Source organism: Jaculus jaculus, chromosome 6 (genome assembly GCF_020740685.1).
Source record: "Jaculus jaculus isolate mJacJac1 chromosome 6, mJacJac1.mat.Y.cur, whole genome shotgun sequence".
Classification (NCBI taxonomy): Eukaryota; Metazoa; Chordata; class Mammalia; order Rodentia; family Dipodidae; genus Jaculus; species Jaculus jaculus.
The window spans coordinates 99,886,796-99,900,113 of record NC_059107.1 but is presented as its reverse complement, the minus strand read 5'-3'; the positions used below and the strand labels follow the sequence as shown (position 1 = coordinate 99,900,113).

General features: G+C 46.4%; 1 protein-coding gene across 1 annotated transcript in view; it reads left to right on the top strand.

Annotated features, from left to right (window-relative positions):
- The first annotated feature begins 11,648 nt into the window (after nucleotides 1-11,648).
- Cs (citrate synthase) overlaps nucleotides 11,649-13,318 on the top strand; it is a 35,607-nt gene continuing 33,937 nt past the window's right edge. The window contains exon 1 of the mRNA XM_045152118.1: nucleotides 11,649-11,868. Coding sequence (XP_045008053.1) covers nucleotides 11,827-11,868 — 42 coding nt within the window. The 5' untranslated portion in view covers nucleotides 11,649-11,826. The remainder of the gene's footprint in view (nucleotides 11,869-13,318) is intronic.

The following is a 13,318-nucleotide window of genomic DNA, read 5'->3' as shown; positions in this document are numbered from 1 at the left end:
ATTCACTCTGTAGTCTCAGGGTGGCCTTGAACTCACTGGTTACATAACTTTTTTTCTAATAACACCACATGCAAAAGGAAATGCAAGCCAGGCGTGGTGGCACATGTCTTTAACCCCAGCACTCGGGAGGCAAAGATAGGAGGATCACTGTGAGACCATCCTGAGACTACAGAGTGAATTCCAGGTGAGCCTGGGCTAGAGTGAGACCCTACCTAGAAAAAGAAAGAAAAAGCCTAAGGACTCATGTTTGACTCTCCACATCCCATGTAAGCCAGACTCAGTTATACAAGGATGCATTGTCCCACATGAGCACAAGGGGGCACTTGTGTCTGGCTTTCAACTGCAGTGGCTGGAGGCCCTGGAGAGTTTATTCACTCTCTGTCTCACATAAAGGGAAAACGGAAAGGAAAAAAAAAAAAAAACACCTTAATATAGGGTCTTGGTTTCATAGCTCAATAGCAATAGCCCCAGCTGGCTTTGAACTCACTATGTTGCTCCTCCTGGCTTCAAATTTGTGGAGATCCTCCTGCCTCTAATTCCTGAGTGCTAACTATAAATAGACACCACCAGTCTCAGATGGTCTAGAAGTCACAGCTGTCCTCTTACCTCTGCCTCCTGAGTGCTGGGATTAAAGGCATGTAACACCACACCTGTCTTTTTCTTTTTTTAATTTTAATTCTTATTTATTTACATGTGTGTGCACACATATGGGCCAGGGTATCTTACCACTGCAAATGATTCGATTTGAGATAGAAAAAAAAGGCAGAGGGAGAAAGAGAAAGTATGGGCGCACCAGGGCCTCTAGCTACTCAAACGAGCTCCAGACACATGTGCCCCCTTGTGCATCTGGTTTACGTGGGTGCTGGGGAATCAAAACCGAGTCCTTTGGCTTTGCAGGCAAGTGCCTTAACTGCTAAGCCATTTCTCCAGCCCTACTTTTTTGCTTGTTTTGAGGTAAGGTCTCACTCTAGCCCAGGCAGACCTGGAACTCACTATGTAGTCTCAGGGTGGCCTTGAATTCCTGGTGATCTGCTTACCTCTGTCTTCCAAGTGCTGGGATTAAAGACATGTGCCACCATGCTCTGCTTTTTTTTTTTTAATATTTTATTTTTATTTATTTTTTTTAAGAGAAAGAAAAAGAGAGGGGGGTAGAGTTGGTGCACCAGAGCTTCCAGAGGCTGCAAACAAACTATAGATGTATGCACCTTCTTGTGCATCTGGTTTAAGTGGGTCCTGGGGAATTGAACCTGGGTGCTTTGGCTTTGCAGGCAAGTATCTTAACCACTAAGCCATCTCTCCAGGCCTGAAGCCCCACTTTTAAAGTGACAAAACTTGGAGACCCTGGTGTGCCCATCTTCTCTCTCACTTTGTCTCTTTCTCTTGTGTCTCTCTTCTCTCTGTGTGCCTGAGTGCAAATAAATAAAATTGTGAAAAAAAAATTTTTAAATAGCAGCTGGGCCTGGTGGCACACACCTTTAATCCCAGCACTCGGAGACAGAGGTAGGAGGATTGCTGAGAATTTGAGGCCACCCTGAGAGTATATAGTGAATTCCAGACTAGCCTGGGCTAGAGGGAGACCCTACCTTGAAAAAAAACAACAAAAAACTTGCCAGGTGTTGTACACATCTGTAATTTCAGTATTCACACCACAAGTTCAAGATGAATCTTGGCTACAAAGTGAGTTCCAGGCTAATGTGTTCTATACAAAAAGAAAGAAAGGAGAAAAAAAAAAAATAGCCAGAGCCTGGAAAGATGGTTCAGCAATTAAAGGTACTTGCTTGTCAAGCCTGCTGGCCTGGATTCAATTCCTAACCTACCCACATCAGCCATACCCAAAAAGTGGTACAAGAATCTGGCTTTCATCTGCAGAGACAAGAGAACCTGGCCTGCCCATATAAACAACCACACACGCATTATAGTTACCATCTCATTGCTAGGACAGAACACCTGACCAAAAACAGCTGATGGGAGGAAAGGGTTTATTTCAGTTTACAATGCGGAGGGAAGCTTCATAATGGCAGGGAAAAGCATGGGCTGGACATCGTTTCTTGCCACAGCAGCTGGCAGAAAGCAGCAAGAGTGAGCTGTAGCAAAGGGAAAGCTGGGCTTGGCTATAATATCCCCCTTCCCCTCCCCAACACACCTCCAGCATGACGTCACCTACCAAATTACCTGCCTGAGACTATGCATTCAAAACATGAGTCCACCAGAAGTTGTAGCCCGGTGGTGCCAACTTCAGCACTGAGGACGGAGAGGGCTGCCGCCGCCTCAACCAAGGGCGGGAAGAACAAGATGAGGACCAAGGGGAACCTGAAGGTGAGGACAGGGGTGCCTGGCAGACTCGGGATGGCCGCACCCCTGCGGAGCTCGGCCTGAGCGTGTCTGAGAGCAGCTGTGGGAGGCGTGTGTGACTTCTGCTGTGTGTGCGCGTCCCTGAGGGTGGGATGAGGCATCTTTGGACAGACCGTGCAGTAGGGAGAAAAGAATTGTGATGACAGAGCCGTGTCCATCCAGGCACAAGTGGGTAGGTGTTCACATCCACCTGGCCAAGGTAGGAGGCGGTTGGGACCTTGGGGCTGGGGCCCCCGAAAGTGAACATGAACTTGGTTGTGTGGGGTGCCTTGGATGTGGAACATGAGCTTGGTGTGCAGGATACCTTGGATCCTGGAACGTGAGTGTGGTGTGCGGGGTACCTTGGATCCTGGAACTTGAGCTTGGGGTGCTGGGTACCTTGGATCCTGCCCGAGACTATGCATTCAAAACATGAGTCCACCAGAAGTTGTAGCCCGGTGGTGCCAACTTCAGCACTGAGGATGGAGAGAGCTGCCGCCACCTCGACCATGGGACTTGGTTGTGTGGGGTGCCTTGGATGTGGAACATGAGCTTGGTGGGCAGGAAACCTTGGATCCTGGAACTTGAGCGTGGTGTGCGGGGTACCTTGGATCATGGAAAGTGAGCTTGGGGTGCAGGGTACCTTGGATCATGGAACTTGAGCTTGGGGTGCGGGGTACCTTGGATCATGGAATGTGAGCTTGGGGTGCGGGGTGCCTTGGATCCTGGAACATGAGCTTGGGTGCGGGGAACCTTGGATCATGGAACGTGAGCTTGGGGTGCGGGGTACCTTGGATCATGGAATGTCAGCTCGGGTGCAGGGTACCTTGGTTCATAGAACATGAGCTTGGGGTGCAGGGTACCTTGGATCATGGAACGTGAGCTTGGTGTGCAGGGAACCTTGGATCATGAAACGTGAGCTTGGGGTGTGGGGTACCTTGGATCCTGTCCTTCATAAACCTGCAGCTGCTTTCTGCATCCTTGGAGGTCAAAGCCAAAGCCCATGGTAGTGTATATGGTTTCAGGTCGGCTTGCCCCTTTCTGGACTCTCAACTTTCTTTTTTCTGCTTCATCCCAACCACCTTAGACTTGCCTGGTAGGCTCCTGATGCTCTTCTGTCAGGGGCTTAGAAGTTTTCTCCAGACGTCTGAGTGTGGGCTCACGTGTTAGTCCTATTCCAATGTAGCTATCAATGACTCCGTGCTCTGCTTTCTTTCATTCCATTGCATGCAGTTATGACTTCTCACGTACTATGTAATTTAATGTCTTGCTTTACTACCATATATATACATACATACATACATATATATATGTATATGTGTATATATATATATATATATATATATGGGAAAAACATATGAGTCTATGGGGGATATCTGGGTCAAATAAATGTGCAAATAAATAAATAAAAATTTAAAATATGGGCTGGTTAGATGGCTTAGTAGTTAAGGTGCTTGCCTGTGAAGCTTCAGGACCTAGGTTTGTTTCCTCAGTACCCATGTAATCCAGATGTATAAAACAGCCCATGTGTCTAGAGTTTATCTACTATAGCAGGAGGCCCTGGCATGTCCATTCTCTCTCTCTCTCTACCTTTTTTTTACTTTATGTTTATTTATTTGAGAGAAAGAAAGAGGAAGAGAGAGGGAGAAAGAGAAAATGGGCATGCCAGGACCTCCAGCCACTGCAAACAAACTCCAGATGCATGTTCCGCCTTGTGCATCTGGCTTACGTGCATCCTGGGCAATCGAACCAAGGTCCTTTGGCTTTGCAGGCAAACACCTTAACCGCTAAACCATCTTTCCAGTCTCTCTTTCTCTCCCTATCTATCTGCCCTTTTTACTCTTTCTCAAATAAATAAATAAAATGTTAAAAAATTTAAAAAATAATAAAGATGAATGGTATAAGAAATGAATTTATATTGAATTCTCATAAAATAAATAGCACATACATTTGCTTTAATCTTTTTTTGTTTCGATGACAGAATCGAGGTAGCCCAAGCTGGATTAGAACTCACTGTGTAGCTCAAGTTGGCCTTTAACTCTGAATCCTCCTGCCTCAGCTATGTGTGGTGGTACACACTTTTAATCCCAGCACTTGGGAGGCAGAGGTAGGAGGATTGCCGTGAGTTTGAGGCCACCTTGAGACTACATAGGTGAATTCCAAGTCAGCCTGGGCTAGAATGAAACCCTACCTCGAAACAACAACAACAACAAAAAAAGGTGGGGGGCTGGATGGATGGCTTAGTGGTTAAGGCATTTGCCTGCAAAATCAAAGGACCCAGGTTTGGTTCCCCCAGGACCCACATAAGCCAGATGAACATGGTGTCACATGTGCCTGGAGTTCATTTGCAGTGGCTGAAGGCCCTGGTGCAATCATTCTATCTGCTTCTTTCTCTCTCACTAGCTCAAATAAATAAAATAAAATAAAATAAAATAAAATAAAATAAAATAAAATAAAATAAAATAAAATAAAATAAACATCTGTGTATGTAAGAATAATAAGACAAAAAACTTAAAAAAAAAACAACTTTAGCTCTCCCCAGACAGAAAATGGCCTGGATATCCATGACCTCACAGTGCCTGATACTACCTACACAAGACCATCATAAGAGGAGGAAAAGATCATAACATCAAAATAAAAGAGAGACTGATTAAGAAGGGGAAGGGGATATGATGGAGAATGGAGTTTCAAAGGGGAAAGTGTGGGGGGAGGGTATTACCATGGGATATTTTTTATAATCATGGAAGTTGTTAATAAAAATTTTAAAAAATCCTTCTGCCTCAGCTTTCTAAATATTGAGATTACAGGTATAATCCCATACGCTTTCATTTAATCTTTACAACTCTTTTTATTTAACTAATTTTTTGTTTTGTTTTGTTTTGTTTTTTGAGGTAGGGTATCACTCTAGCCCAGGCTGACCTGGAATTCACTATGTAGTCTTAGGGTGGCCTCAAACTCACAGCGATCCTCCTACCTCTGCCTCCCAAGTGCTGGGATTAAAGACGTGTGCCACCATGCCGGCCTGGCTACAACTCTTTTTAAAATATTTTTATTTATTTATTGAGAGAGCTAGAGAGTATGGGCACACCATGGCCTCCGCCACTGCAAATAAATTCCAGATATATGTACCACCATGCCCAGATGCTATTTGTTTTTTGATTTTGCAGGTTTCAGATTTATTATTTATGTGCCAGCATGTGTGTGTGCATGTGTGGTGGTTTGATTCACGTGTCCCCCATAAACTTAGGTGTTCTGAATGCTAGGTTCCCAGCTGATGGAGATTTCGGAATTAATGCCTCCTGGAGGGAGTGTATTATTGGGGGCGGGCTAATGGGTATTAAAGCCACTTTCCCCTTGCTAGTATTGGGCACACCATGGCCTCCGCCACTGCAAATAAATTCCAGATATATGTACCACCATGCCCAGATGCTATTTGTTTTTTGATTTTGCAGGTTTCAGATTTATTATTTATGTGCCAGCATGTGTGTGTGCATGTGTGGTGGTTTGATTCACGTGTCCCCCATAAACTTAGGTGTTCTGAATGCTAGGTTCCCAGCTGATGGAGATTTCGGAATTAATGCCTCCTGGAGGGAGTGTATTATTGGGGGCGGGCTTATGGGTATTAAAGCCACTTTCCCCTTGCTAGTATTTGGCACACCATCCTGTTGTTGTGGTCCACCTTATGTTGGCCAGGGGGTGATGTCCACCCTCTGCTCATGCCATCGCTTTCCCCTGCCATTGTGAAGCTTCCCCTCGAGCCTGTAAGCCAAAATACATCTTTTTCCCAGAAACTGCTCTTGGCTGGGTGATTTCTACCAGCAATGCGAACCGGACTGCAACAACATGTGTGTGTGTGCATGGGCACATCAAAGTCTTATTGCTGCAAATTAATGAGTGCTCATCAGGTTTTATGTGGGTGGTTGGGGAATTAAACCTGGGCCACAAGACTTGGCAAACAAGTTCCTTTAACTGCTGATTCTCACTCCCCTTGATTTTTTAAAAATTTATTTGTTAGCTGGGCGTGGTGGCGCACATCTTTAATCCCAGCACTCAGGAGGCAGAGGTAGGAGGATCACTGTGAGTTTGAGGACACCCTGAGACTCCATAGTGAACCCCAGGTCAGCCTGGGCTAGAGTGAGACCCTACCTTGAAAAACCAAAAAAAAAAAAAAAAAAAAAAAAAATTATTTATTTACTTGAAAGAGGCAGAGACAGAGAGAGAAAGAGATTAAAAATGGGCACGTCAAAGCCTCCAGCCACTGGAAACAAACCAGGTGCATGCGCCACCTTCTGCATCTGGCTTACATGGGTCCTAGGAAATTGAACTTGGGTCCTTTGGCTTTGCAGGCAGATGCCTTAACCGCTAACTCATTGCTCCAGCCCTCCCCCCTTTTGTTTTATTTATTTATTTATTTTTTGAGGTAGGGTGTTATTCTAGCTCAGGCTGACATGGACTTCACTATGTAGTCTCAGGGTGGCCTTGAACTCACAGCGATGACAGTCCTCCTACTTCTTCCTCCTGAGTGCTGGGATTAAAGATGTGCACCACCATGCCCGGCTCAAAGTCAACTTTTTTGTTTTGTTTTGTTTTTTGAAGTAGGGTCTCACTCTAGCCCAAGATAACCTGGAATTTACTATGTAGTCTTAGGGGGTCCTTGAACTCACCAAAATCCTCCTACCTCTGCCTCCTGGGTGCTTGGATTAAGGATGTTCACCACCATGCCTGGCAAAGCCAATTTTTAAAAAAATATTTACTTATTTATTTGAGGGAGATAGAGAGAGCAAGAGAGAGAGAGACAGAGACACACACACACACAGAATAGGAGTGCCAGGGGCTCAAGGCACTGCAAACAAAATGCAGACCCATGCTCCACATGGGTACCTGGGAATTGAACTGGGTCCTTAGGCCTCACAGGCAAGCGCTTTAACCCCTAAGCCATCTCTCCAGCCCTGGAGCTAATTTTGATATTAGTTTCAGTAAGGACAATTATAAGTTACGACCCTTGACAAGATACTTTTAAGTCTGTTAAAGTCTGAGTTACCCTCTTTTGTTTTGGTTTTTCAAGGTGGGGTCTCCCTCTAGAGCAGGTTGACCTGGAATTTACTCTGTAGTCCTAGGGACTACTAATATGTGTACCTAGGACTACTAATTTTTGTTTTGAGTTTCTCCTCTTTAGAGATACTATTACCTCTGTATCTTTGAGCTTCTGAGGATTAAGATGACTCATGCACCATATTTAGATACTAACTTGCAGTAGTAAGCACTCAATGTATTTTGGCTTCTTCTTGCCTGCACCTTCCCAAGTATTGAGACTGCAGTATGTGTCACTCCACACCCACTTTCTCAAAATAAAATTTTCAAAGAGTTGGAATGTTGAGGGGTGTGGTGGCACCTAGCACTCAGGAGGCAGAGGTAGGAGGATCGCCATGAGTTCAAGGCCCGAGACTGCATAGTGAATTCCAGGTCAGCCTGAGTTAGAGTGAGTTCCTACCTCAGAAAAAAAAAAAAGTGTTGGAATGTAGCTCAGGGGTAGGGTAGGTAATGCCCTTGTCTAGCATGTGTAGGGTTCAGGCATTCAATCCCAAGAGCCTACTCCCCCGCCCCCCATCACCAATTTAGTAGCTATTTGTTAAGGAAGTTTGGCTTACCCATGGTGTATGTAGTTAGGCTGCATTCACCTACTAGGTTGTGGCCACCAGGGGGCAGCTTTGTCCCTATGCATTTTAAAGAAGTCTTCCCAAGGTCATAATCTCAATGCTTGACCTCTAGTTACTTTCAAGTTCCCAGGCACTTAATTATATTTGAACCTAGAGTTCACTTTACTGCTGTATTCATGGCAATCTTAATATTCTCATTCATATTAATAAAGAACACTCTAAGGCTGGAAAGATGGCTTAGCAGTTAAGGCACTTGCCTGTGAAGCCCAAGGACCCAGATTCAGTTCTCCAGGTCCCACTTAAGCCAGATGCACATGGTGTCACATGTGTCTGGAGTTCATTTGCAATGGCTGGAGTCCCTGGCACACCCATTCTCTATTTCTCAGTGGTGGAGAGTACTAATATAGCATGTGATAGGCCATAGGTTTTCTTGTTTTTCAAATTAGGGTCTTACTCTGGCCCAGGCTGACCTCAGGGTAGCCTCAAACTCACAGCAATCCTACTCTGCACTTGGGAGGCAGAGGTAGGAGGATTGCCGTGAGTTTGAGGCCACCTTGAGACTACATAGGTGAATTCCAAGTCAGCCTGGGCTAGAATGAAACCCTACCTCGAAACAACAACAACAAAAAAAAAAGGTGGGGGGCTGGATGGATGGCTTAGTGGTTAAGGCATTTGCCTGCAAAATCAAAGGACCCAGGTTTGGTTCCCCCAGGACCCACATAAGCCAGATGAACATGCCTCCTGAGTGCTGAGATTAAAGGCTTCTTTAACTATTTTTATTTTTTATTTATTGAGACAAAGAAAGAGGAAGAGAGAAATAGATGAGAGAGAATGGGCTCACCAGGGCCTCTAGCCACTGCAAATGAACTACAGACACATGTGCCACCTTCTGGCTTACATGGGACCTGGAGAATCAAACCTGGGTCCTTAGGCTTCACAGGCATGTACCTTAACCACTAAGCCATTTCTCCAGCTACTTTTGTTTTTGATTTTTCAAAGTAGGGTCTCATTCTAGCTCAGGCTGACCTGGAATTCACTATGTAGTCTCAGAGTGGTCTCGAAGTCATGGTGATCCTCCTATCTCTGTCTCCCAAATGCTGGGATTAAAGGCGTGTGCCACCATACCTGGTGCCTCCTGTCTCTTGGGACACTGGAGTTCATTCCTTTGATCTGCTAACTAGTCTCTGTGGATGATTAACCAAGGGGAAAGAACCAGCTCAGACTCTTCCAGGGTTATGAGGAAATCTTCTGTGAGATGCTAAATTGGGAGCAAATATTGATCACTGAAGCTTTGAAGTTCCCAGGGAGGTAGCTGAGGTCACTGCTTCTCTGAGCATTTATCTTTATAAAGTTCTGTCTTAAAAACTGCCCATCGAAGCCGGGCATAGTGGCACATGCCTTTAATCCCAGCACTTGGAGGCAGGGTAGGTGGATCGCTGTGAGTTCAAGGCCACCCTGAGACTACATAGTGAGTTCTAGGTCAGCCTGGACCAGAGTGAGACCCTACCTCAAAAAGCCAAAAAAAAAAAAAAAAAAAAAAAAAAACTACCCATCTGATCCCCAAGCCAGAACACTGCTTGCCAGCTACGAGTCTGGCTATAATAAAATTTTGAAGAAAAAATAGGGGTTTTCTGTGTTTTTGTTTTTTTTTTTTTACAAGTGTAAGCTCCAAGGTAAGTTCTTTAAACAAGGGCTATCTAAACTTGGCTTACATGGATACTGAGACCTCTGAACCGTGTTACTGATATGTGGGAAGATAAAGAGTGTTCACTTGAGGCTTGGAGTTTGTAGATAAGGTGCCCTGATCCTTGGGCCAGCTCCCCTCTGTCCTTAGGACAATTAAAAAGACTGATTTCATTAAGGAAGTACAAAAAGTTCTAAGTTGTGTTCTACCCAGGGGAGTTAGAATGGTGTGAAAAATCACTTTAAAGTCATGGGTCTTTAGTGCTATGGGTCTCTCAAGAAGCAGAGGATAATGAGGTATAGAAGATAACCAAGTAGAAGTGACCCAGAGCTTTCTAGAAAGAATGTTAATGATTTGACAAAAAGGAAGAGTCTAAAGCTAGGTGTGGTGGCACACACCTTCAGGCTTTGCCAACAAGTGCTTTTAACCTCTGAGCTATCTCTCCAGCCCTTAGTTAGCTCCAGTAATTTTTTTTTTATTTGAGAGAGAGATAGACGCAGACGAGATAGAGAGAGAGAGGAAGAGAGGATGAGAGTGGATGAGAGTGAGAATATCAGTGCGCCAGCAGCCACTACTGCAAATGAACTCTAGCCGCGTGCACCACCTTGTGCATCTGGCTTATTTGGGTCCTGAGGAATCAAATCAAGGTCCTTTGGCTTTGCAGGCAAGCACCTTAACCACTAAGGCATCTCTTCAGCCCAGCTCCATTATATTTTTTAATAACATTTTTGCTGGTGCACGCCTTTAATCCCAGCACTCCCAGGCAGAGGTAAGAAGATCTTCGTGAATTTGCGGGCAGCCTGAGACTACACAGTGAATTCCAGGTCAGCCTGGGGTAGAGGAAGATCCTACCTGGGTTGAGGAGTGGGAGGAAGAGTCTAATCTTGGGTGGAAGGGAAGTCTCCAGCTCCTGGTTCTCTAGTTCAATGTGAGACAGGCTGCCTGTTTGGGATTATGACTGGAATGATAGGAATAAAGTCCAGGACCCAGAGCCTGACAGGTGCTTGAAATCTCCATACTAAGGAGGCCTTCGTAAATTAAGACTTCCTGGCATTTGGGTTGGGAAGATGGCTCAGCAGTTAAAGGTACTTACTTACAAAGCCTGTCGGCTGGGAATTGAATTCCCCAGTACCCATGTGATACCATAAATACAAAGTGGCACATGCGTCTGGAGTTCATTCACAGTGGACCCATTCTCTTCCCTCTCTGCTTGCATATAATTTTTGTTGTTATTTTTTATTTTGTTTGTTTGTTTTTTCAAGGTAGGGTCTCACTCTAGCCCTGGCTGACCTGGAATTTACAATCCTCCTACCTCTGCCTCCCGGGTGCTGGGATTAAAGGCGTGCGCCATCACGCCCGGCTTACTTGCATATAATTTTAATATATTTTTAAAATAAGATTTCCTGGCATTAAAGAACCTAAAGCTCGCAAACAGAACTAGATATTCAGGCTCCCATTTTTGCTCTTCTCCACCTAGCGAGGTACGTTAGTATCTACAATACCAAGATTTCTGCTAGCCTCACATGACAGCTACCAAGCAAGCTAACTTGGGTATCATGGCCTGTTTTTCCATACGATGGCCAATGAAGTATTAACTAGACCTCCTTCAAGAAAGCATGTCAAGAGAGGAAGAGAGTGGGCAAAGATCATTTGCCATGATAGTTTATTAAGCAGTTGACCTTCCAAGGCTCTGGAGCTTCGTGTCTGCATACCCTGCAGCACTAGCCCTCAATGTGTTAAGGGCAAAGGGAAAAACCAAAGAAGGAAGTTAACTGAGTTCTCAGGCACATCCCTGGCCACCTACAGTCCCCTTCCCACCCACTCTCATTAGCCTAATCCGCACGGTCCAATCCTCCCCGCCACAAGAGCCGTCACGGGCTCAAGTCCCGCCCCTCCTCCACGCCGGACCAATGGCCGATCCCGGGGTGACACCGTGCGGGGGGGGCGGCAGCGGCTTGCGGGCAGTGGGCGGGGCCTCGCTGAGGACCCTGGGCTGGGCGCCGCCGCCGGTTCGTCTACCCTTCCCCTCAGCCACCTCCTTTCAACCTTGTCCACGGCTTGGCGCGGTCTCGGGTTGCAGCGGCCGCCGCTCCTGTCCTTGCCGCAGCTCTCTCCCTTCCTTCCCTCCCCGCCGGATCCCGGAATTCACCTGCTATGGCTTTACTCACTGCGGCAGCCCGCCTCTGGGGAGCCAAGGTGAGCCCGGGAGGGAGCGCGCCGTGCCGGGGTGGGGCCGAGGCCGCCGCAGGCCCTCGAGCGCCGGCTTCTCCCTCCCGCCCCCGTGCGCACCCCTGCGCGCCTTAAAGGGGCCCCGCGTTTGGAGAGCCGCCAGCCCTGGCCGCAGCTCCCGGGGGCCATGTGCCGCGCTGCCCTTGTGGGCTCCTGCGGGCGAATGGGTGAGCGCTGGCTGGCGCGGGCTTGTGCAGTCCCGGCGGGTGGGGAGGCCCGACCCTACTGTCACCTCTTCTGTGTGAGGTGGAAGTGAGGGATGCGTGGCTCCGCAAGAAGGAGCCACCAGGAGGGAACAGAGAGGGTGGCAGGCGGTCCATCGGAGTGCTCAGAATTGTTCGAAGAAAGGAGTGGGGATGAGTACATGATGTGCACTCTTGTCGTTGGTGCCTGAGCTGGAGCAGTCGCTAATTGTGGCTCTGCTTTGTAGGGAGAGCCCTGTCCGTTCCTGAACTGCCTGCTTCCATCTCTCCTGTGCAATCGGAGCCTTTCGGGACCACACCGTTGCAGTTTCTGTTAGAAAATTAGGACCCCCCCCCCTCCCTTCAGCTCCTCTTTGTCCTTGGGACTCGCACTTAACTCCCTTTATAGGAGGAGCTTGGATGGGGTGGGGCATTTCTGTAAAACCTCCTGCTTGATTATCACATAGGACCGGAGCAAGAACCAGAAAGGTTGTTCCACCAAACTGCAGGCCAATACATGAAGACAGGAAAGAGATAGTAATGGCAAGGTCACATGACCAGTCCTACTACTACTTGCTTGCCGAAGTGTTGCTGTTGGTCTTAAGTCTACACAGGAGGATTTCCTTTATTTGACATTTGTTACCTTTTGGAAGAAGGAAATACTGTTCCAAGTCATGATGCCTCTGTTTTTCAAGTTGTCACTACTTTTGGCTGTGCATAACATGGCCCTTTAAACAGAAATACTGCTGTTGTGAGGGAGTTCCAGTTCTCCAACCCAAGTAGGGAAAGTCCCTCGAGCGACCTTGGCTTCTGCAAAGAACCTATATTTTTCTTTAGACAGCTTTAGACTGAGAGAACCTAAAGAGGGGGAAAGGCTTAGAATGGGTCAGGTTTTGTGTTGTACTATCATGTATGCTTGACAAATCAGAAGTGAAACCTGTAGGATTTATCTCGGGGTTCTGCTGACTACCCAGACATAAAAGTAGAGATTGATCATTTGAAAGATAAATGTCTTTCGTGGTGTTGCTATCCTTGCTGCCAGGGGAGCAGGGTACGGAAACCTTGGGAAATGAAGCAAGGTCTAGAGTTCTGGCAGAATAGGGTGCACTATAATTAGCTCATTCCAGAGCACCTAGTCTAACCCTACAGTGAACTTGGAAAACCCTATGAATTAACTTTTTTAACTGATTTCATAAGCCCATAGGAAATCTCAGAATGCTTTTGGGATGACTGAG